Source organism: Lycorma delicatula, chromosome 1, assembly GCF_047948215.1.
Source record: "Lycorma delicatula isolate Av1 chromosome 1, ASM4794821v1, whole genome shotgun sequence".
Taxonomy (NCBI): Eukaryota; Metazoa; Arthropoda; class Insecta; order Hemiptera; family Fulgoridae; genus Lycorma; species Lycorma delicatula.
Window position 1 is genome coordinate 387,965,248 of NC_134455.1, and position 26,458 is coordinate 387,991,705.

The 26,458-nt window shown below is 33.6% G+C and overlaps 1 protein-coding gene across 1 annotated transcript in view; it reads right to left on the reverse strand.

The window, feature by feature from the left end:
- LOC142317336 (uncharacterized) overlaps positions 1-26,458 on the reverse strand; it is a 67,949-nt gene that overhangs the window by 4,234 nt on the left and 37,257 nt on the right. Inside the window, exons 4-6 of the mRNA XM_075353813.1 lie at positions 11,527-11,651; positions 3,076-3,307; positions 1,082-1,301 (exon numbers count right to left, since the gene is read on the reverse strand). Of these exons, the coding sequence (XP_075209928.1) occupies positions 1,196-1,301; positions 3,076-3,307; positions 11,527-11,651 (463 nt within the window). The 3' untranslated portion in view covers positions 1,082-1,195. The remainder of the gene's footprint in view (positions 1-1,081; positions 1,302-3,075; positions 3,308-11,526; positions 11,652-26,458) is intronic.

The following is a 26,458-nucleotide window of genomic DNA, read 5'->3' on the forward strand; positions in this document are numbered from 1 at the left end:
TAAGATGCAAAACAAGCTCATTAATATTTCATTTCATACAATTTATATTAAGTAATTTTATTTCTTATCTCATAATATTACTTAATACCAAAATCAGTTTTAATAAAGTTTGCTTTAGATGTATCATAATCCATGATTTGTGTATGTTTTATCTTTCAACATGAAATATTAATAAGAGGCTATTTCCCCATGTAACAATTTTCAAGCAATCCCCCCCCCCCCCATACACACAATAAAAGCTATTAAAGGTTGTATTTTGTGTCTATTTGGTCTTTATCAATTTTTTCTGAGGCACAACTACTGTTTCTATAAGTAATGGAAATAAATGAACACCACCCACACGAAACTGAATATATTTTCTTGTTGGATTTTACTGCTGGTATATTAATATGTATTTTCCAATGCAGAATGGGTTTGCTTAAAATATTTTTTCACAAAGAATGTGCACATTCAGCAGATTATGTCTTAATTAGTAAAAAAAGTTGCACACATTTAAATATGTCTTTTGGATGGATAAGTATAATTTAAAGAGTAAATAATTTATATCTCATATTTGTAAAAATTAAAAAAAAAAATTTTACACAAAATAAACTTTGAATCTATTTATCAAGAAAACAAACTTTTTTTTTTTTTTTTTAATTTGTATACAACAAACTAAAAGTAAAGCAATAACCTTAGTTTTGTGTTTTTTTTTGTTTTTTTTTATGTTTTAACTGTTTAAATATTTACTACCAAAAAATAAACATAACCTTCATCATTGCTGAATACATCACTGTTCAATATCATTGCAAAACAGTAGTGCTACGGGTAATAAAGCATTTATGTATTTGAATTCAACTGTAATAGAAAAAATATCAATGAATACTTCATCTCCTGGAACAATATTAATATTGAAACTTATGGTAATATTTTAAAGAAAAAATTTAAAAACGACTAGCCATTTTTTATCAAAATTGTCAGGACAGGAGAACCCACCAAAATAAATGAATGTTTAAAATTAAAACTACATTATTTAAATATAAACATCTTTTTAAGTTCATTAAAATTATAATTCAAACAAAAATAATATTGTTTTTCTTACCTCTGACCTCTCCAAGTATTTAAACACAAGAAAGAAGGTAATTGTTTGTGAACAGCAACTACAAATTCTACCAAGTTTGAATCACTAGCAAATTTAAGAAAATTATTACAAAGTTCACCACTTAACTATATCTTCAGTTGGCACTATTGTCTTTGTTGCAGCCAGTCTTTTAAATATTTTTTGTGGGTTTTTCTTGCTCTCTGTACAAAACAGACCCTGCCTGAAAAAAAAACTTAAGACAATAACAAAATAAAATTGTCTTTATGCATAAAACATAGAGATATTCTCTTAAATAAGACTAACCATATAGTAACACTGACATAATGAACCTAAAATTAGTAAGTACCTTTATAAAGATTTCACAAAATAAAGAATGAAATAAAAGAATACTCAATTTTAAAATACTGTGACAATATAGCAGGTTATCAAGGATGGTAGTGGCAAGAAAATGAACAAAACCAACTCAAAATTTATTAAAAATGAATTAGTCTTACAATTAATTGCTTGTAACCCTTAGAATCTCATCGTTTCACAAAAATTAAAATATCTATGGAAGTAGCTCACTAGGGATTGAAGAATTTTAAGACATGTAAAATAACAACTGTCAAAGGTACATCCCCTCTATGTTTTTCGCCAAAGGAACCAATTCCTTTAGCTCACAAAACTTAAATATGCTGGTTGGTTTTGCTGGATCCTATTGATGTTTTTAATGGCTAATAGCAGAGCAGTCAATAAAGTTACTTGCTTTTAAAAAAAAAATAAATGATATTAAATTCCAAAAAATTAATTACATTATTTTATTTAATATCATTCAACCATTATAGTTACAACAAATTATTTATTTTATTAAATATTTTATCAGTTTTTTTGGTAATCATGTAAATGATATTTACAGTAACATGTGAAGTTTTGGTATATAATTTGTATGGTTAGCATACTTGGCCTTCTGATAAGGCCAAGTACATAACCAGCAGTTTGATGAACTAAATTTTCTTATATTAATTTAATGACAATGCCAATAACGATTTCTGTGGTGGGCTGGTAGCATCTCTGCCTTTTATCAGAAAGAATCTGAGTCTAAACCCTGAGTTCAAAAAGAAGTAGAATAGCTGTTACTAGACACAGACCTTTCGTTTCCAGACAGAATTTATAAATAGATAGACACATTTTCAAAACAAAAGGTCACACAAAAATGTTTTAGATATCTTATAATACTACTCCATATTCCTCATCTAATTATTTATTATATAAAACTTATAGCTGTTTTCAGAAGCACTATGCATTAATTGTATTACATAAAATATGATTAATTTCAATTAATATTGACACTTATATTCTACTAATTTAATATGTTTCTAATTATAAAATGTGCACTGTTATTTTTATTAAATAATATCGACTTAAAATTTATTTACCATCAATTCAAATGAATAAAAAATAATATTTAGCCTATACACTGATTTTAAATGTTAAATAAGTATATTTAATTGCAATAATTTTGGTAATCTTAAGTGTATACCGCTAATGTATTAATGTATTAATTACTAATACATAATTTGAAAAATATAAAACTATAAAGATGAACATGCTAAACTAATCTTTCAATCAAGTAACACAATCAACCAGCACCTTCATCTAGATAAACAATATAACTGGGTGCATTAAATAAATTACACGTTTTAAATAATAATTTTTTATATTTAAAAGATTTTTTTTGTATTTCTATTTAGGGCATGAATTTATCAGATCATTTATTTTTGTAATTATTTTATAGTTTCTTTCAAGGCTCAGCAGCAAGAAACAATTAAATATCTACTAACCCGAGTAAGGCACAATAAAAAAATATCAACAATTATTATTTTCTCATTCTCTCTTTTTGCTTTATCCAGACAGCTATCTCCAGACATCATCAATAAGCTGAATTTTACTCAATTTTTGTTAAAAACACAAAAAGACACAATAAGATAATTAAATTAATCTGAAATACTTCTTACAAGGCAAGGGAATTAAAAAGGATCTCCTTTGTACTTTCAGTGCAATTTAAATTATGAACTGAATCTGTCATTTCCTGTGTAATAGTCCACTGGTTGAATAAATCAGTAGGCCACGGAAACTGGTGAGGTGACTGTTTCATGCCCAACCAAACAAGCAATCCCTCTACACAATTGGTTTCTATCAAATAAGTCCAACAATCCTCTCGTTTCAGTTTTATCAGCAAACTAGTATCTAAAAAAAAAAAATAATAAACAAAATATAAATTGTTGTAAAGTTGATTTTATCCCTATAGTAAATAAACAAAATCACTGTTTAAAATGAGCAGTATAACAGAAATAGAATTTGTCTGAGACTTTCAGTGTGATTCATATATTAACTTGATTCATATAATGTGATTCATATATCAGTGTCAAAGACAATTTTTGTCAGAATATTGTAACTTAGTACATCAAAAAATTCTGAAAACAATTTTCAAATTCAGACCAATATTAATTTCATTAGTGTGAACAAAAACTATTTACTATTTACGTTGAGAACTTCATGTCAAAAGAAAACTAACATATAATATTAGAGCCATAAACAAATATATTTTATAATTTCAAAATTAAACTTCATCTGTAGCTATTTTAAGCAGAAGCTGATCATTGATTGTTGCTTGTGATGAAAATGGAAAATGATTACACCTGAACGGTGATAATTTATGTAGCTATAATTTGTAAATGTATTTCTAAGTTAGTGAATACTTCTTCTTCTGTTTAGCCTCTGGAACCACCATAATGTATCACTTCAATGGATGAATGAGGATGATATGCATGAACATAAATGAAATGTAATCCTGTACAGTCTCAGGTCAACCATTCCTGAGATGTGCGGGTAATTGAAACCCAATCGGTATCCATGATTTAACACTCAAATCTGTATAAAAGTAACATCTTTTACATACATTAGTGAATACTTCACTTATTATTACTATACAGTCTTAATTTAGGTTGTATCTTGCAATTAAGTAGTTTAAGCCTACTTTCACAAACTGTGATGACTGGTAATGTCAACGCTAACTAGCCTTTGCTAGTTAGCGTTGACATTACCATGATTTAGTACATGATTACATGATTTAGTACAAAGTTACAATTAAATATTAATTAAAAATATATATATAAATTATTCATTCAGAATACTTCATTCTGCAAGACAATGTTTCTCAACTGGTAGGGCGCACACCTCTAGGAGGACATGATAACACCAAGTGGAGAGTGCAAGCATATCAAAAAGAAAATATAAAAAAGTTTATTAATTTACTAACAGGAAAGCAAAACAAAATATATTCTGAATAATAAATAATAAAATACATTTACATTGATATAATACACTTATAAATAGGATTGTACCGGTAGTGCACAATGAATTTTATAATTAACTTATAAATACAAAAAAAAACTAGTTTAATAATTACTAGCGACTTCCTTGGGCCTGTCTTCCACAGCAAAGTTTTTCAAAGGTATAATATTAGAAACAGACAGTCTGAGTTCTTTTTCTATATTTAGCTGAAATCTATATTTTGTCTTCAGAGCAGCCACCCCAGAAAATCTGGTTTGCAAAGGTAGGATGTTGAAAATGGTAATAATATACAAAAAGCTCTTGTTTTCAGTGCAGGAAACTCATTATCCACCCCTGCACAAAATTCAAAGAGTGATCTATTACTAAACTCTCTTTTGATTTTGCCACTTGTGGCGAAATCAAAACTCTTCATGGACTTGAAGAGTCCATGAAGAGTTCTTCTTCAGCAGTTGAGAGTCCTTTGGAAGTATTATGAAACGCATCCCTAACCCACTCGTAACTTGCTACCAAGTTGTCGTCAGCAAGAAAATACTTTTTTAAATTCTTTGCCAGCATGGCTAAATGATTTTCAATGGTTACAAAAACAACTTCCACATTTCGTTCTTAGCCTTGTAAGACTTAACACATTCATCTACATTTGCAAACATTTCTAGGTTTTTTTGCTTTAAATCTCTGCTCTACAATTCCAGTTTTGTACAAAAGGCATTACCTTTATCACTTGTATCCAACACATGTGTATTTGCTCCTTGGAGCTGAAGATTCAAGGTTTTAATTTCTCAAATATATCAACCAAGTAGCTCAATTCCATCACAAATAAACAATCTCAAAACTTCTCGGCTTCCGATCGGTTTTCCTCTTCTAGAAAAATGGCAATTTCATCTCTTAATTCAGAAATACATTGCAGAAATTTTCTACGTGAACCATCTTGCCTCACAATAAAATAGTAATGCTGTATATACTGCATCCATATCTTTACAAAGTACAGAAAAGATTTTTGAGATGTCTCATTTTTATATAATATACTACAGTTACAAGCGTCATTAGCACAATATTCAGAACAGGACTCATTTCTTTGGAAGCCAGAGCTTCTCTGTGGATCATGTAATCTGTCCAGACACATAGTAGAGATTTTTGTTTCACAAGTGCTTGTATACTTTGGTATCTTCCAGACACTGAATGAGCACCACCGGTGCATATTCCAATGCAATTTTTCCACTCTATGTTTGTCTCATTTATAAAATCATTTAAGATAGCAAATAATGCGAATGCAGTTGCTTTGAGTTCTATTGATTTACAGAAAAGCAGTTCTTCTACTGTTAACACACCATCACAAAATCGAACATAGGCAATGAAATGAGCATCTTTATTGCTATCTGTTACCTCATCAAGCTGAATTGAAAGCAATTTGTCATGCAACTTCCCAAAAAGCTGATGCTGTAAATCTTCAGCTATATCAACAACCCAATGGTCAACCATATCATTTGTTAGAGATATGGACTACAGTTGTTTGGCAAAATTATCTCCAAATATAGTTTCTACAATCTCAATTGCAGCTGCCAAAATAAGCTCTTCACCATCGGTATGAGGCTTTTCTACATCTGACTATTTTATATGAAACTTTGTAAGAGACATATAAAGCTTTTTCATTCACAAAGCTTTTTTTAAAAATTATGTTTGTTTTTCATATGATTTTAATTTGAAGAATTCTCAAGGTTTGTTAACATACTCATTGTGAAGTGTTTCCAAATGTTGTTTAAATTTATTAAGTTTCATGCTGTCTGCTGACAAACTTTTTGACCAAATGACACACAGGGGCCTTTCTTCTTCATTTACTTCACTACTGATAAACCCAAAATTTAAGTATTCTTGAAAATATTTTCTTGATTTTATTTTCAGAACCACGCTCGTCTGTACACTTGTTGATGCTTCTCTATTATTTTATGCTCACTTACACCCGCTTAAAAATTTATCCATGATTCTGTATAAATCTACTGACATAAACATTTAATACTGTGAATTGCAATTAACACGCAAATTACAACATACACATTCACAATAGAACTGATAGGAATAGAAGGATCAATTAGACTGAGACTGGCTGCAATTGAATGAGGTGCAGCATTTATATATGTTGTGCAGATGGTCGCACAGACTATCCAGAATGGTTGAGACAAATAGGAACTTCTCATGAAGTCATGAGAATGTCCAATATAGTGGATGTAAGACAGAGAGCAATAAAGAGACATCGATTCTGGTTTTGTCAATGCAGCAGATCAGTGTTGCCAAATATCAATAAATTTACTTGTTCTTGGTAACATAGATTAATTTTAATTGTAACGTTTGTAATTAAGGTCTTAATGTAGCTTTAGCGTCAAAATACTCAAAATACATTATTATTGAATGAGGGGGGAGTGCGATGAAAATGATTACTGAATATTGGGTCTCAAATACTGAAAGGTTGTGAAACGCTGCTGTAAGTTGTATAATTTTATGTTTTATTCCATTATATTTTTTATCGGTGAGAATAAACAAGAAATAATTATGCAATCAAATCTATATTTGTGTACATATTTTAACTACACTGTTTCACATCATCTATGATGTGGCTTCCATTAATAAGAATTAAACAATTTATATCACATATTGTTTAATATACCAAGTTAATACTAGAACCAAACATGTTTAATATTCTAAATATCAGCTGTCAACAAACTTTATTAACAAACAACTTAATTTTACTGTTTAGAAAATGCTAGCTACATTTCTCATTTAGTGGCTGAGAATGTATAATAAAAATGTGTACATGTTTTTTATGAAATTGATGGATATTATTCTATTTTAAAATATTTTTGAATAACTGAACGACTATCAATAATTATGTTTCAAGAAGACATCAATTATTTAATGTAGTTAAAAGATAATTATTCAATTTACTCTTTATGGTAATTACTTCACAGTTTTAAACTGAAAATTTAAAAATTGCTTGCAATGACATGAATACAAACATTTTATATAACATACAAGGTCTGTCCAGAAAGTAATGTCATGCTTTTATTGAGAAGCAACTGTACATTGCAGTGCAATCTCATCTGCCGGGACTGATAGTGGTGCAAGTCAACTACCGAGCAAGTATTTGCTCAGTTGTCTCCAAGCTCTTGGAGGTGAAAGATGGGCAGTTTCGTAAACCTCTGTTTTGTCTCTTGTACAAGTCATGATGCAGCACTCACTGGAACAAAGATAAGCGATCAAGTTTGGTGTGAAAGTCAGCAAGTCTGTAGTGGAAACTTTTCCAATGGTTCAACAGGACCTCGGGGATGAGGGTTTCTCACAAAGGCAAGCCTACAGATGGCACAAGGTGTTTTTGGAAGGCCGTGAGAAGATCATGAAGCCCGTGTTGCACACCTGTCAACCTCCTCAAATGATGAAAATGTGGCACGTATGAAAGAACTTTTGAATGGCCAACATGTTAAATATTTCAAAAGTATCGTCCATGAGATTGTGACTAAGAATTTGCACATGAGAAAAGTGTGTGCAAAGCTTGTCCCCAAGAATTTTGATTGACGACCAAAAATCTTGCCGACTGGAAATTTCTCAAGATGTTTTGGAAATGTGTGAAAACGATCCTCACTTTTTGGAAAATGTCATCACAGGTGATGAAATGTAGATATTCCAGTATGAACCCGAAACGAAGAGGCAAAGTGCCAAGTAGCACACCTTGGCATCACCTCAAGAAGGCTCGAATGAGCAAATCAAAGATCAAGACCATGCTCATAGTGTTTTTTGACATCAGGGGGATTGTCCACCATGAGTTTGTACCTCCCAGGAAAAACCGTTAACTCTAAATTTTACATGGAAGTCCTTAAGAGACTGAGAACAAGAATCCAGCGCGTCAGACCAGATATCAATGGCAATTGGAAACTTCACCATGACAACACACCAGCTCACACTGCCTTCACCGTCACCAACTGCCTGCCCAAATTTAATGTAGTAACGCTGCCGCAGCCACCCTGCCTTGTATAGTTCTGACTTGGCTCTGCCAGACTTTTTTTTGTTTACTTGTTTGTAATTCCCCTTGAAAGGACATCGTTACAGAACAATTGACAATCTGAAAGCAGTTTGTGAAATGCCTTTAAATGCACTTCCTGAACAGGCCTTCCAGGATGCCTTTATAGATTGGATATCCCGCTGGCAAAGATGTATGGATACAGGAGGACAATATTTTGAAGAATTCTAATGTACAGGTATTATTCTTATTATTATGTAAAAAGTTTTTTTTTTCATACTTGTAGACTTTGTGACATTACTTTCCAGATAGACCTTGTATTTAGGTAATATAATGTATCTTTATAAAAATGATCTCTATTTTTTTCTATTAAAATTAACTTCATTTAAAACCTAAGAGAATATTAAGAGGTTCCTCTTTCTCTCTTCCTATTGAGTAGATAGTAATACAATAAATTTCCTTTTCAAGAGTATAGAGCTTTAATTTTATTAAACATTTACAAGGGTCATTCAAATATAAACTGGAATTTTGCCACCTGGACTAAGGAAAAGCAGTGAATGTAATGCAGGTAATTAGTTTGTTATGTATGGAGGAGAGCAACTGGCCACCTGCACCTGTAGGTCATGTCCCCACATCTGTAACAGAATGTCTGAGCAGGAGGTACCATTGTCTATTGCACAATGAATTATAATTAAATTTCTCACCATTGAAGGTGTTAAATCCTCCAAAATTTTGACTTAACTCCAGGCACAGTTCAGAGATGCTTTCCTGTCAAAAACTCAAGTGTTTGATCGGGCCAAAATATTTTCAAGGGGCCATGATGCAGTGGAAAAGGAAAGTCATGAATGTCTATCTGTAGACTAGCATCACTATTCAACAACATTCAGACTGTTCATGACCTTGTGGAAGAAATGATCAGAAAGACATCTGTCAGCGGCTTCTGAATCACTTTGAGAAAGAAGAAGAGGAATTTTTGGAACGTATTGTGTCCTGCAATGAAACGTAGATCCATCACTACACCCCAGAAAGCAAGAGAGCAAATATGGAGTGGTGGAAAAATGGGGAGAGGCCATAGATCAAGGCCAAAAAATGCTCGTCAGCTGGAGATTCTGGGAACTGTGTTTTGGGACTCAAAAGGTGCTGTTCATTGATTCCCTGCAGGAATGAAGGATGGTAAATGCAGCGTTGGATGACGTCAGAGCTACTTATCACAAGAAATGATGCCAGCAACCACTTCACAATGTCCTATGCCACAACAATGCACAGCCACATACAGCAGCTCAGACTCAGGATAAACTTGCTAAAATTCATTGGACGCCTTTTGAACAGCCATCATACAGTTCACACTTGTCATCATATGATTTCCACATGTTTGGTTTGCTGAAAGAAGTTTTAGAAGAGGAAAGATTCAAAGACAATTCTGCAGTCAATTATATGTGCAACTGGTTGTTGGGCCATCTTGTTTTTTTTTTTATGAGGGGATTAGAAAGCTACCTGTGGAGAAAATGATTTTCTGTTGAAGGAAACTAGGAAGAAAAATAAGGTAATTTATTTGTAATTTTATCTAATAAAGATATAATCAAATAATTATGAAAAGATGTAATCAATAAAGATATGTAAACAAATTCCGGTTTATATTTTAATGACCCTCGTATTATTTTCTACATATTTTTTTAATTTTTATTCAACTATTAACAAAGTTGACATAAGCAATAAATTCTCTTTCTTTTTCCTTTTGAGAGATAGCCTCATTCTAGACATGTTATTACATTTATCTCCAAAGAACTATGAATATTCCAGTGCAAAAAGAATGCATATCCTCATTTTACACTTGTCCCCTTCTCATCACCTGTAGACAAATCTAATGACTAGGGCTCCAAAATCTTATTAATTATGTAAAAATAAACAGGTCAAACAAAAAAAAAATCCATAGCTACTAATTACGTTCTTTATCAATATAAATTTTTGCTCTACCAGTCTGAAGGAGAAGAATTTTTACCAAGGGAAATCATTCGTAATCAAAAGATTAAATATATTTGGGAACAAATCTAAAATAAGATAATGAGATCTTATATTCACATATACTAATATGAGATCATAATCTCATATATATGAGATCATGAGGAATAACAATTTTAATAGCAAACATGAGGTTAATCAATCTTAATCAAGAGCTTGAGTCAAATACGGGTTTGCATGATCTGCTAAATTTTAAGGGAAAATCTTAGTGCTGTGAATTAAAGGACCTAAAAAATCAACACCTCTTCCACCATCATTATCAATAGGTAATTCCAATGTCCAAAAAAATATAATGCGTATTTGATCTACAGGTGAAGTAATAGAAGAGAGACCCTGCAGAACTCTAAGCTGATAATAACAATAATAATTTAACTACAGTTGTAAATTTTCATTAAACAAGACCAGTTAAGTAGTACAATACAGCGGTTTCAAAATTACTAAAGTTATTTCATTTGCATTAACTAAAACTTTTTTCTCATTCATAAGCCACCAGTTCTTTAAAAATCAGTAAAATTAATTTTTATGGTTTTTATATTTAAATGATATAAAAAATGGCCAGCCAGAAGTTGTACTGGTTGGCATGCTGGCTTCTAGAACAGTTAGTTTCAGATTCAATTCTTGGCAAAAGTAAGGCAATTTTACATATAATCCCATTCAGCTTATCATTCTTGTTAAAATCCATGTGAAAGCATGCCTTAGGTCATACTGCTAGAATAGAAATAAAATTAAAACTTAAATCATAAATTTGTGTTCACATAAAATTTTTAACCATAAAATAATACAGACAATTTTATGCTGCAATTGCCATGTATAAATAAACTATCAATTTTCGTTAACCAACATCAGTTAAGTAGTACAAAACAATGGTTTTAAATTTACTAATGCTATTTTATTTCTATTAAGTAAAATATTTTTCTAATTCATACTTAACCCTCTAGAAAGGTTATAAAATATATAACCCTTCTTTGCATGTTTTCTTAAAATTTAATATAAAGGATATCTTTCATTAACCTAACATTCAGGAATCCAGCTTAAAATTGTAAATAATAGTTTCCAAATAAAAATAATTAGATATAAAATTAAAGCTTACCCCATGTTCTGAAATAGAGCTCCGTAATAATTTTCTGTCTCTTCTCATCACTTATGAGTATTACAGTAGTTAATGATAGCTGAATATTTTTAGTAAAGTCCTCCATAAGTCTCGACTGGTTATATCTAACAAGTGACAAAATTTAAATTTAGGCAATAGAATGTACTCTATAAAAGTAAAAGGTTACCTTATAAACTCCGTAAATTCTAACAATATGCAACTTGAGTATGTAAATCTCATTACACAGTTTTGTCAATCACCCATTTAATCGAAGAACAATCAACATGGTTACAGACTTTTATAAAATTTTAGGCTCTATTTTATTAGAGGAAATGCTTAAAAGTTGTTTACAGTTAATAGCACAGTTAAACCTTAGAAATTGTACAGAATAGTTAAATAGCACTGTATACTATGCTTAACTAACAATGCCGCATACTAAAGGTTAAACTTGCAGCACAAAACAATAAAAGTATGAGTATTTTTAATGCACTTAAAAAATTAATGTACATCAATACTAATTTTGAATAGCGCAGAGTAATTTTTCAACTGTTTATTGTTTTGACAGTTTAATATCATGGCATTTTAGTTCTTATTAAATTAAAAATAATAGCATTTATTGAGATTGTTTTTTCTATTTTTATTATATCAGTATATATTTATAAAAAAATGATGAGGTTTATAATTAATTTTTTTTCATATATAAAAATCAGAATTTTTCATTCATAGACTAACTTTTAAAATAGAACCCACCTTTAGCATTACCATCTTTGCAACATTCTGTTTACAACAACATTAACTATCAAACATATTTTATTAAACTAAGCACAAGTAAATTAGCACTTTATTCAAAGATAGTGATTATTTACTTTCATTTCCAAAATTAATTCATTGGTCTTTTTTAATCATGAAGTTTGTTTATTTAGCATTAAGAATTCATGGACATTTAAGTGGCATTTTCAGTCTAATCAGGGATACCTTGAGAACTTGAGCAATCTAACCTCACACATAATACTTAAACTCATTCTTAAATGAAAATAATGACTAAAAGTTGGAGAAAATTATTGATGGGCTGTGAAAAAATAGTACATCAGTAAAATCAGACATACAGTAAATAACAAAAGATTCTACACGTATAAATTAAAAGTTTGTAAATATTAAAATTTTTCCAGTTTGGCTAAAATAAAGGACTGCTTTCACAATATTTTCCCATCTAAAATGTTAAAAAGTATAAAAAAAGGTAAAATTACATTCTACAATTTATGAAGCCAATAAACATCTAATGTAACATTTTTCCACTAATGATGTTATTTTTCCTCATTTCCATGAAAACTGTTACAACGTTGATATATATTAGTTGATACTAAATACGCATTTTAATATTTAATAAATACAATTTATTAAATGTAAGGTATAATGAAGTGCTGGCATTTTATATTTAAAATAATTAAACATTAGATGAATCGGCCGCCAGTATATGTAATCTGTAAGTAAATAGCAATGATTATTTACTTATTCCTACATGATATATCAAATCTCAGTAAGAAAAAATTTAACATTTACTAACTTGGGTAAAAAGGTTAATTTAAGTTCATTCATCTTTATGCATTTGTCAAAATTAGATGATTTTTTTGCTGATCATCACTAACAGATAGTTTACCTATAATGAAAGTGTTATAATGCAGTACTTCTATAACGTTTTGACAACATGAATTGATGTTTCCAAGAAAATATCAGATAATAAATTTCTAGCATGGTTCAAATACTTAAATGAAGTTAATTAATATAAAGAGTGATTTAATATTGTTTTAATAAGATTTCAGAATATACTTAAAAGTAAGAAAGCTATAAAAGCTATGACCTTATAAACAAATTTAATTAAACATTCTTACAAACACTATTTTTCTCATTTCCTTTTATAAAAGATATTCTGTTTCCTAAAAAGTAGGGCAAATATTACTGACTCTCCCTGATAAATTGCTAGACAACACTTTCTAATTTATTTTTTCATATACCCACTGAATATTACATCTCTACTCTCTATCTCTTTGTGGTGTAACCTCTACACAAAAAATTTCATACAAAAAAAAACTTTACATATGTTGAAAAATCCTCAACAAACTGACAAAATTGAAAAATTACCACCCAAACACAATCAACAGATAAAATTCTGAACTATATAAAAAGTAAAAATATTTATATTTCTCAAAAAAAAAAAAAAAAATATATATATATATATATATATATATATATATATATTACATATTTTATATGTATATAAAAAAAAAATAATAATTTTTTAGCTACAGCTGATGTCAAACAAAAATAATAATAAAGGGTTTTAAAGAACTTCATACACATTAAAGAAAATTGCCCAAAAGAAGTAAAAATCCATAATTCAAAATAAAAATGAAAAATAGATATCTACATATGAAAAATCAGAATGTTTAAAAAAGGAAATAAAGCAAGTATTAATTACTTATATAATGACAAAAACATTCAAATTTTATTAAAGAATATTAACAGCATCAATTTCCAGAATTTGCTAACATGACTGAATGATAAGATTGGGAAGTACTGACAGAAATCTTACTTACTGATAATAGATACAAAAAGATCCCACTGAGAGTTGTAGAGTTATAAACAAACAAAAAAATGAATGGTAGAACAATAACATGTGTAAATGCATTACAAGCAGCTGTAACTTTTGAGATTCAACTGGCAAAGTTTGGTAGTTTCCAGACTTTTGACTTGACCAAGATTTGTAAAAAAGATTTTACAAATCTTGGTGGAAAAATTCTTTAAATCTAGTCCATGTTATCTGATTTTTATAAGATCTAGAAATTTATTATGATAATGTAATATCGCATTGGACTTACATAACATAGGGCATGATATTCTTAATTTATTTTAAAACAATATATATACTGATCCATGAATGTATGTATATATATAAATAGGTAAGTTAGGTGCTATATCCAAATGATTATGGACAACCTAACACGAGTCATTAGACAGCTGAGTTCAGCGTAGCAGTAATTAGGAATAGCAAGCAAGAAAAAATTAGAAGTGAAGTGGTTTCCCTCATCATTTTCAATGAGTAAAATATACTACTGCATATCTGCATGCCAAGCCCGCCAAATATAGGTGATATTTAGACAGACCGACTGCATAAAAAAGTAACTCTGACTAGACATATGAGTGGTGCTCATATATCAGAAACATTGATTCCAGGATACAATTGGAAGAGTGAACCAGAAAAGCAGTGGAAATATTGAGGAAACGGAGTGAGAAGCGCAAAATGGTTTTTACTGCTGAAAAAATGACAATGATGATGCTCAAAGGTATCCTGCAGAAAAAACCATTGTTGAAAGTTGAAGGGAGAAATATTTAGCATACCAAAACCCAGACATTTGGATGTTGTGACTGATGAAAGAAGGCAATACAAGGAACATCTGTCACATGCCAGAAAAAAAGCGTTCAATGCATTTAATAAAGTAAGAAGTGTTGTTAATTACAAATGGGGACTGGATTTCCCAAATAATGTTGTGTGGAGTGTCAATATGGGCACTCAGGGCAAGCTCAGGTTTTAGGAAGATCCCACTGAGTGCGTAAAGATTACTCCTAGAGATAGTAATTAGAGGACATTACACGATAATATTAATCCTAGAGATAATTAGAGAACATTGCACTATCTCGAGTGATGTGATATTTCTGGTGTAAACCCACTTAATATCAACAGCTAGAGAACAAAAGAAGATCACACAGTTAAGGAAATCAAATACGTGTAAAAATTAAAAATTGCTGCAGCAAAGTGAGGGAAAGATAATAGAAGAGGATTTCATTGAGTGGCAAGATAGAAGGAAAAACTCAGTGAAAGGAAGAGATACATACACAATTCTCCCAAATATCCAGAAAGATGCAGAAGGAAGTGGCTCACGTGGATCAGTACACAACGCAGGCATTATCAGGACACAGGAATTTTAATAATAAACTGAATAGGTTTGGACTGCTGCCATGTCCACACTGTGTTGTCTGTGGAGTAGAAGAGACTGTCGAACATGTGCTCCTTGTATGTGGACATACATTGAAGAAAATTATGCCGCATACCTACCTCTCTTCTTCATATGTTACAAGAGTCCACAAGGGTTGTGGACCCTTGTAACATATGAAGAAGAGAGGTATGCGGCAATTTCATGAAATAGATGTAAGATTTAGGTTAGAGGATATATGTAGTGATAGGGTAGCATATAGTAAGTTTAGAATATTTATTAAAGAGATCCTGGTTAAAAAATAAAACATCAGGATCTAAAGAAGAAAGAAAATTGTCCGTGGATGTGAGGGCATGACTCTGAAGATGTCCATTTATAAAGAATGATTTCTGAGTCATGTCCATAGATTAGGAAATATTAGGTTTAGGAAATTAATTGAATAAATGTTACGTTTAAAGTTAAGAACAAGATAGCTACAGTATGTAAGACACACATACATGATTGGCAGTATATTAGATTGAGAAGCCGCAACAAGATTATAAGAGGAAAAAAAGACCCAGTATTTGAGATCCAATCAGATACATTAAAAGAAAAAAAAAACTGTAGCTGAACACACAGCAAGTTAGGAAATATGGGAAGAAAGAAGAAAAGTAGAAATTGAAATGTGCGAAGAAGAGACTGAGGAAAAAGTTAAGGAACGGAATGCAAGAATGGTAGGAGATTCAATATTTTTCCCTACAGATCGCAGAGCCTGGATAATGTCCCTTGCTGCTGTATCTTTCTATTATCGGGCGAGTTTCATCAGTTATTTAGTGGCGGTTATAAATTTTAAGTGTTATTTATGGATGGATTTGGTAATTTGCATTCCTATCCGTATGGACCAGCATGAAATTTATTTAGTGGTTCTGACCGTGGGAGGCTAAGCTTTTGAGCCTAGTAATCCTGGCGTGATTCCCCTTCATTCCATCCACTGAAGTCCTTTCGGTACCAGCACCTATGGGCTAGCAAAAATGCGCCTACTGCAGCCCTAGTTATTTTGAGGGAAATGCTTATGTTCTCCGGAGGGAGTCACATATGCTGACTAAATGAGATTGTAGTCTCTTCGTGGGACGGCGTGGGGTGTTGTTTAGGTTTTTATAGTTTTTAACAAAATTTAATTGTAAAAACGGTCACTTTCGCGGCCGGAATATTCGCGCCGTTCCATTTATAGGTTACGCGATATAGAGGCTCCTAAGCCTGGTTTGTCATTTTTTAATCTCGTACCGCCTCTTCACGGTGGTTTGTTTAATAAGCATGAGGCCCTGTGGAGTACGGTCCTCTCAGCAAATGTCCCGGAGATGGCCGTGTTCGGACACTGCCGCTCTCCCGAACAGTCTACGTGCCTGCGCCAACCCCCACCTCGGATACGGTGTGTAGTCCCGCATCGTAGCGAAGAGTGACGTTTCTGACGAACCAAGGTGCTCCAAATATCGTCCGCAACGCTATGTTTTGGACGGCTTCTTATTTCTTTTGAAGCGTGGAGTTCAACAAAGCTACCCATGGCGGGTAAGCATGTTAGAATCGGCAGGACGTATAGCCGAAAAATGAGCGATTTGGTCACCAGTGGATATGGGCTAGCACTGTTCAGCACTGGGTATAGTGAGGCCCTGACGGCCTTTGCCCTTTGGGTCACATATTTAACATGTTCTGCTAAGGTAAGCCGTTTATCCAGGACTACTCCCAGATACTTGACTGTTTTCCCAAAAGGGATTTTTTCTCCTGAGATTTCCAGCTGCCTGGCTGGAGCACGTGTCTTGTATGTGATTTTTCACAGTTGACCTTGATTCTCCACATATCGAGCCACGGCTCTAATACATCCAATTGCCGTTGGAGTCTCTCGATCGCGTAATCTACACTTCCGGATTCATAATAATACGCCGTGTCGTCTGCGTATAGAGCTGTATTGATTCCTTCCGACAGAGGCATATCGTTGACGTACAAGAATGGCGAGAGCACTGCTCCTTGGGGGACTCCAGCGGCTACACCTCTGGTGGAGGAGATTGTCCCCCCTACGCGTACAACAAATTGTCGGTCTAGTAAATAAGACCGTATCAATCTGACATAGAGACAGGGAATCGTCGTATGTGCGAGTTTATACAGCAAGCCGCTATGCCAAACTTTGTCAAAGGCTTTAGCAACATCTAGAAAAACAGTTGCAGTTACCGCTTTTCTATTTAAGCCTCCGACAAGACTGTCGATTATTTTAACCAGTTGGAGGGTCGTTGAGTGGCCCTCCCTGAACACAAATTGCTCAGGCCGTACTCCTTTTCCCAAATGTCGCCTAAGTCTCTCCAGGAAAATCCTTTCGAATAGCTTTGACAACATTGGTAATAAGGAAATCGGCCTGTAATTCTGGGGAAAAAGCAGACTTTTCCCAGGTTTGGGTAGGCATACCACCTTTGCAGTTTTCCAGCAATTTGGAAAATATCAAACGTACAAAACTGACGTGAATATTGTGGTTATGGTCGCTATAAGAGCGGGTGGAACATTCCGGAATGCGCGGGCACCGATCCCGTCAACACCAGGAGCCTTGTCGGGGCGTGTGGCTTTAATTGCAGCGGAAACCTCCACCTAAGTGACTTGGTCTATTTCTAGTGGGGTGTCCTCCAACTGTGCTAAATAATCTACGAGGAAGGACTCTATCTCGGTTGTGTGGTCGTGGTGGGAGGGGGGTTTGGAGTAAATTGGTTCTCTAGGGTGTCGGCGAAAACCTCCGCCCTGTCCGCCTCCGAATATGCCAGAAGGCCTCGTTGCCCCACAAACGGGTGGCGGGGTTTCTTTCCTTCTCGTAGTTTTTTGTTTAGCCTGAACGCCGAGGAGTAGTCGACTGAGACTGAGGCGAGGTATTCAATCTACGAATCCTCTCGATGTTGTGCCAGCAGCTGTTTCACTCTGTCCGTTTGAATATAAAAAGCCCTTTTATCATCGCAGAACAGGGTGATTCGCTATCTCCTACTCAGTCGCCGGTTTCTGCTTTGGCGTTAGAGAAGTGAAGTGGGAGATTATTACGGATAGATCTCGTGGTCTTTTCCGTAGAGCTGTTTGACAGTCTCGGTCATTGACGATATGACGCGTTCGACCGTTTCGTCGATTTCCTCCGGTGCGGTCAGGAGTTCAGGATGCACTGGCCTGTAATCCCATTGGAAAGTTTCATAGAACGTTTTCCAATTCACTGACCTTCGGGGTATAGTCGGAGGATCTCGGCCGTCCCCTGCTTGGCCCAGCTCTAGACAGGAGAATGGTCCAAGCTGCGGTCTTCTATTGTTTCAATCATGAACGGAGTTGTTACCGCCTTCATAATTGCGATGTCGAGTACATCAAGTCTCGATCTGCCCGTTCGATGAACAAAGGTGGGCACTTCGGGGCCTATGACGACTAACCGGCGTGCTCGTGCCCTTTCGTATAGCAATCTGCCATTTGCAATGTAAAGTAATTCCGAACGGTCAGTTGTTTGTTTGCGTTCAGAGACGACTCAGACAACAGTATCACGTCTATTAGTAGATCCTCGGCCAGACGGCAAAGTTCTGCCGTCTTACCTACTACTGAATTGGCGTTCCACTGTAGCAGTCTGAGAGTTTGCCTAACCGTACCTAGATAGCAGGTTCATGAGACACTGTGATGGACAAGAAATCCGTACCGGAACTCTCCTTCGGGAGTGCGGTTATATTTATTTTGCCGTTGGAGGGGCCGGAAGTCGATAACGCCTTTTTGGTGAAGAGTGGAGCTTCTGGGACCTTGGTTGGTCTACCAGACGTCGTGGGTTTGGCACCCGCCCTCTTTGATTTTGCCGATTGTTCGACTGCCGTTTTTTTCCTGCGGAGCAGGCTTCGTCGCAGGCTTGTTCAGTTTTTGGCCTCCCCCTTTCTTGTAACTACTGCCGGTTTAGGCTTTGGTGGTGTGGGGGTAGGTGATTCCCCTTTTTCCATCGTCACTGTTCCCGCCGATAAAACTACCTGCGGCTGGAGGATCGGTTTCCCCCTCCGGCAACTCGTGCCCAGCTACGTCCGTCAATAACGACAGACGTTTTCTGGGTGCCCTTTTGCTTTTTCAGCTGCTTCTTATAATAAGGACAGCCCCTGTAATTGGCCGGGTGCGGCCCCTTACAGCTTGCACACGAGGCAGGCTCTTCGCGCGAATACAGATACGTCGCCGTGTCGTGGTCTCCACCACATTTCACGCAGAGCTGTGCCCTGCGACAATAGTACGACGAGTGGCCGAACTTTTGGCATCTGTGGCATTGGAGCGGACCCTCTCGAGACACAAATGCGGTCACCGTAATTCTACAGTAGAATAAGTTTTCCAGGTCATACATTCCCCTGTTGGCTGGAGTTCATTTTAAGGTGACGAGGCACGTGGGGGTCTCCTTTCCGGCCCTCGTCGTCAGCTTTTTTAACTGAAACTGCCTCGTAACCGAGCGAGGTTAGCTCCTCTTTTACCTCTTCTGGGGTGGCTCCATAAGGGATGCCCCAGATAACCACTTTGATCTCCCTATCTTTCAGGAGCTGAAAGGAGTGAAAGGTGAAAGGTGACTCCCTTGGAATGCAGAAAACTCTGCACTTCCCTTAAGTCACCTTCGCTGCTTAGCTGTAGCCTTACAGAGAGCGAAGTACTTTTGGCTACCAGGCGCCTTCTTGTAATGGCGGAGATTGCTCTCGCCAACATTGGCCACTCCTTAGGGCAATCCAACATGATAGGTAGGATTTTCTCCCGCCTAGTGACCGGAGTTTGCGAGGAATTTCCATCACTAACCTCCATGGTGGCAGCTGCCGTTTCAGAACTGCCCCTCATAGTGTTCGGCTCCTCGGAGGATTGATCACCCTTGGTTACCGACCTACGCTTTAGACGATATCTTGCTCCCACAATGTTATCCTCTCCTCCATCAGAAAACTCCGAGGAGGGTGAACGAGGGGGAGGAGGACGGGCTCAGATTAGATAGCTTTCCATTAAGAAAGAATCGTCCGAAGAGTACTGCTAAAATTTAAATTAATATCAAGTTATTTAACTATTTTTGACTTCGACGAAAAGTCTGTCTTAGAAAATTTAAAATAAAAAGTAAAAAGGTTAAAACTAGAAGTAATTTAATATAATATAATAAAATTATTTATTATATTATATTTAATTTACATCGAGTCCAATTTAATGGCTTAATTAACTAAATTAAAATTAACTTATTATATTAAGTTAAATTAAATTAAGTAATATCAAATTAACAAAATATAATAACAGATTTATTATATTTTATAAATGTAATATTAATATTTATAAATTAATTTAAGAATTAGGAATAAAATTACTTGTAAAAATTCAATAGTATTCACTAATATATTAACTTATAAAAATAAATAAAATTAGGAAGTTTTTAAACAAAGGTTTAAAACTTATCCGGTCGTTGACAATAGCTTTGGTATGTGGCTGAAGGCCTGGGTAGGCGTCCTAACGGGATGTTGCTGACATCACATGGTAATGGACACAGATGAGCCAGAAACGAAGCAGAACACCAACACACAAGCACTAGTAACACACACTAACACAGGAGCACTATTCAACAAAACCTTTCACGTTCACTTCTCAACAGAGACTCCTCAAGAGAAGAAAGACATTCAATGTCTTAATAGAGTCTAAAGTGAAATATCAACACAATACCGTGTGTAAAAATACCCGAAGAGGCCAGAGAATCGGCTGTTGATTTGCAATTACAGATCTGCTGAGATTTTGGGGAAGGACATCATTGCATCGAGAAAGGTATGAGGGCTTTAGAGGACTGCTGACAGAAGCCTTTGGATTAGATGCAGCAGGGGTGGAGGACTACCAGAATAGTCCATGGTGGGAGCCTCTATGCATCATTAAAGATATCATAAACATCACAGCTATAGGAAAGATTCATTAAAGACAGCATTAAAACAAAAGATTTATGAACTCTTTTCTATGGGAAAAAATATACAACATATGCTGTCCCCTTTCAGAAGGGGAAACTGATCAATCCTTCAATACAATTAGTAGTAAGAAATTAACATTTCAACTTCTCTTAACACAGCAGTTTCTGCATTTATAGATCTTAATAGTAAATTAAAATTTTTTAACATTATTGATGCTGCTGAGAATTAAAGCATGAATGTAACCAGTTGTTTCACAACAGAAAGAGGTACATTAAGCTGATGCTTTACACTGTATGTCCCTTATCCCAGTTTTTCTTATGGCTATGTTGTTATCCACAACAAACTCCAGTCATAACTACTTTCTCTGTGAGTAATAATGTTCACTTTACAGCAAGCCTCTATGGTGAACAGTGAATCTTCAATGTACGGTTGAAATCATTTGCACTTTGAAGATGGTTGTCATTTTTTAGGAATACCAATTACAGTTATGTGACTTAACATACATATATTATTAGTATCTCAGTATGTATTTTAATGAGGAAGATTAGAAGAATGAAACAAAAGATCAAAGACTGCCAGATCCTAGATTTAGTTTAGCTGAGTCATGTAGGAGTAATAAAAACTGCTACAATTAATCATTGTACTGTACTGTCGAGTAGTAGAAAGCTTATTTCATTTCAGCACTAGTTCAGTCAGTACTACTACCCATTTGTTAAATAATAAAAAAATTATTATACATCAACCTTGAAATTCTATTTATTGTGTAATGTTTGCAATAAAGGATCTTTTATAAAATTAGTTCAACAGTACTTGTGTATTCAGAAACAATACATCTTGGCAAGATACTAGTAAATACAAATGTGGATAGCTTATTTTTCAGATTAATAAGGGAGGTGACTGATTAAAGATATTTAAACAGACTTATATCACAAATATTATTATGTATTAAATAAATTAATTAACAAACTAACTTCATTAATTAACTTAGGAGTATAATAATAATTTATTTAACAAGTCATAGACCAATCAATTTCAAATTACTTTAGAAAAATCTAAATGAGTTGGTGAGAAGAGTGAATATGAAAACTCCTCAATCTCGATTATTTCCATACTTTCACAACCTTGAAACTCTTTTTACATAACAAATCTGTAAATTCTTTTTCCTCTTTTAAAAAAACATCTCTCATTCCACCAAACATTTTATTCACACTATCATGGCAGAAGTCCCAATAATGTTGATTTAAATATTGTATAATAAATCTGAAATCATAAATATCACTGATAGGCAAAAAAAAAATTTAATGTTTGTCAAGTGTGATAGCATTTCTTGAATTGCTTTTTTGTGTACATTACAGATCTATAAATACAATTTTTCTATCGCCCTTAGTTTTAAATAAATTACTTTTCAAAAAAAAATTATGAGAAATATAACTAAAATCTGTAAAATTTATAATTCTGCATGTCCATGTCCATGTTAGAATGATTTCGCTGAAGCTTCTCTTTTATAAATAGCCTCACACACATCCTGAATTAATGTCCAACAGTAATCGGCTAGCTTGTTAGTATTCCATTTCCCTTTATAACGGTGTTCCATCACCGAAATGTCTTGGTGGAAACATTCACTGTGTTTGTCACTAACATCTCCGAGGTTGTCCAGGAAAAAATCCAGATGCGAGTGGAGGAAATGTATTTTCAAAGATATATTACATCCCATACCTCTGTATGAAGTAAGAAGTTGATTAACAATGTCATGGTAATTGTCAGATTTTGTTTACCAAGGAAACTTTTGCAAATGTCTTTAAATGAAGCCCAAGCTGTACATTGTACATATTGAGTTAAATACATCACCTTTGACAATCTTTTTTATTTGAGGACCAACAAATATTCCTTCTTTAATTTTTCCTTCTTCATTTACATTCAGAAATTTCTGCCTGATATACAAAAATCCAGGACTATCCTTCTTCATTACATTTACAAAATTTTTCATTAGTACTAGCTTGATATGGTGAAGGGGTAAAAATAATTTTTTGGTTTCAACTAAGAACTCATGAATATTTTTCGCATTTGGACTTAAGCTGTCTCGTTTCTTCCACTCTTTGGTAACATGTTTTCCCTAACTTGGCTGTCCCATTCATAAAGAAAACACATGAACTAAGTATAGCTTAACTGCATGCCTAACAAAATAGCAATAACTTTCAAATCAGCACATATGTTCCAATTATGTTTTTTATAATTTCTTTTTTCAAGAATGTCTTTCATCACATCATATGACCCTTTCAAATTAATACCATAGACGATTGGTATCAAAGGATATTTGTAACTTTTATGTAGTAGAACCACTTTTAAACTATACTTAGGACAAATCTTTGAAAAGGCGCCAGTCCTCAGGTTTATGAATTTGTACTAAGTGCAACATAAGCTCATCAATATTTGTGCAATAAACCAAATAATTTTCATCAATAAAATACTGAGAAAAATTCTTTTTATTGGCGTTCAAAGCCTGACATTTTTGTATTTTTTTTAAGTAAATTCCAACCTTGCAATTTTTGATCCTAACAGTTCAGCTTGATTTTTTGATAAATTTAAATCCCTAACCAAATCATGTAATTCACCTTGTGATATAAAATGTGGCTTATTGGAAGATAATTCAAAATCAAAATCATTGTTGTCTTCTTCAGTACTGCCTGATTCTTCTTTGCTGCTTTTGAAACATACATTCACAGGTGGGTCAGGGACTGGAATAATTTCACTGTATGGTACAGGCCTGATTGCAGGTTGCAATGAAAGATATTTTACAGTATGTTTAGAATTTTTAGAAATTCCAGACACACTTATTACACAAAAGTAACAATCAGTTACAGGATGGTTCATGCCAAATCATAGGTATACCAAATGGCAAAGCCTTCCGTGTGCCTTTCAGCCATCCTCTTAAATAAACAGAACAATTAGTGCATACTATATGAGGAGCCGACATCTTATCTTGATCACCAATTTTAAGTGAAAGTACAAATGACATGCTTTTTTAATTAAAGGTGTAATGATTTTTCTATTTGATTTAACGGTAAACACCATATACAAAACAAAAGGCATCCACATCATTTACATAATTTCGAGGCATTATGACTCTGCACTGTTAATAAACTTAAGACAGCAATAAGACTGAACAAAATCAATGCATTCCTAAGTCTAATACAAACAATTCAGGTTGTTTTCAGCTACTTGTTTTTACATGCACAGACATGATTAATCTTGTCCATGAAAGCTCACTCTTCAGTACTAGATATGATATCATAATATGTGACTATGATATGATTTAATTCTTTTTCTAGTATTGTTTATTAACAAAAATTATGTTTATCAGTGAAATTTATTTTTGCTTCATATTTTTTTTTCAGTTGCACCAATTCTATTTATTTGATTTTTTTTCTTATTTTGATAATAAATAATAATGCTATATTCTGTGGTATTAATAAAGTTTAGGAACTTATTTTAATTTTTTTGAAAATATAATTTATAATACACGTTTGATGAGAAATTTTGTTAACTATTTTAAGTATAAATATGTACAAATTCAATGATGTGCAAGTATCATAAAAGAGAATATTTAAAAAAATTAATAACAATTATGCAATTTATAACAAATTACGAATAAAACAAATACAATAAATTACTGTTGTATCTCAAAAGATTTGTTTAATTTTTTCCTAAATAATATTTAGAAGTCAGCCTACATATATACATATGAGGGACATTCAATAATTAACAAGACAAAGTGGTATAGAGAAAAAACTATTTTTTCAATGGCAATAAAACTTACACTACTTTTCAACATAGTCTCCAGCAGCAACATTTAGACACTTGTCAAACCATTCTGTAAGCTTTCTGATTACCGCAGCATAGAAGTCTTTAACTTGTTGTTTGAACCATTTGTATACCGCTTTTTTGACTGATTCGTTTTCGTCACACTTCTTGCTGCATAAAGAATCTTTGAGTGGATCAAACAAACAAAAATTGGAAGGGGCAAGGTCTGGGCTGTAAGGAGGTGTGGCAACACCTCCCAACTCAACTTCTCAAGTGTTTTTCTCCTGTTCTCTGAACAATGTGGAGGCACACGTTATCAAGCAAGAGAATCACACCTTTTGAGAAAGCGCCCTGACATTTTCACCTTACTGCAGGTCTCACTTTCTATTGGAGCATGTTAGAATAAACTCACTGTTCACAGCATATTGTTGTTCTAAATAGTCACTAAAAATTGGGTATTGTGAGTCCCAGAAGACTATCAACATCACTTTAGCGGCTGATGCATGAGTTTTGAATTTTTTTTTGGTGAGAAAATCCGTATGTTTCCAATCAAGAGTTTGCCAATTGGATTCGAGTTTGAAATGGTGCATCCACATTTCATCACATGTTATTATACGATTACCTTCTGCTTCAAACTGTTCTTTGAGCTCAAAATAAATGTGAATCTGAGTGGTCTTTATGAGCTTGAGTCAACTGTCTTGGAACCCATCTCGAACATGTTTTGCTATAATTCACCACGTCATGAATGATTGAATGGGTGGTACCAACACTGATATTACACAAACTAGCAATTTGGGAAATTTTTACTCTCCTGTCTTTACGAATAAGATCATTAAAGCAATTCTGCAGCGCAGTAGTCGAAACTTAAGCTGATCTTCCAGAACAATGGAGATCAGTCAAACTTGTTCTGTCTGAATTAAACTGTTCCACCCACTTATACACATTACTGCGGTTTAAACACTTTTCACCATACTGTTTCAACATCTTGGGTAAATTTCCACCAGTTTCACAACTTCTGATAGCAAAAATCTTATTATTGAACATTGCTATTCCACATCGTGCAAAGATGACATTCTGAAATCTACTAAAGAGGTTATATTTACATTAATTATGATCAAACACAGCTGTTTGATCATAATTATATTAACTGTTGGTATTATTACGTTGACATTATTATAATTAATTGTTGGCAACCTTGGAAACACAATTAAATGTGTTCCCAAGGTT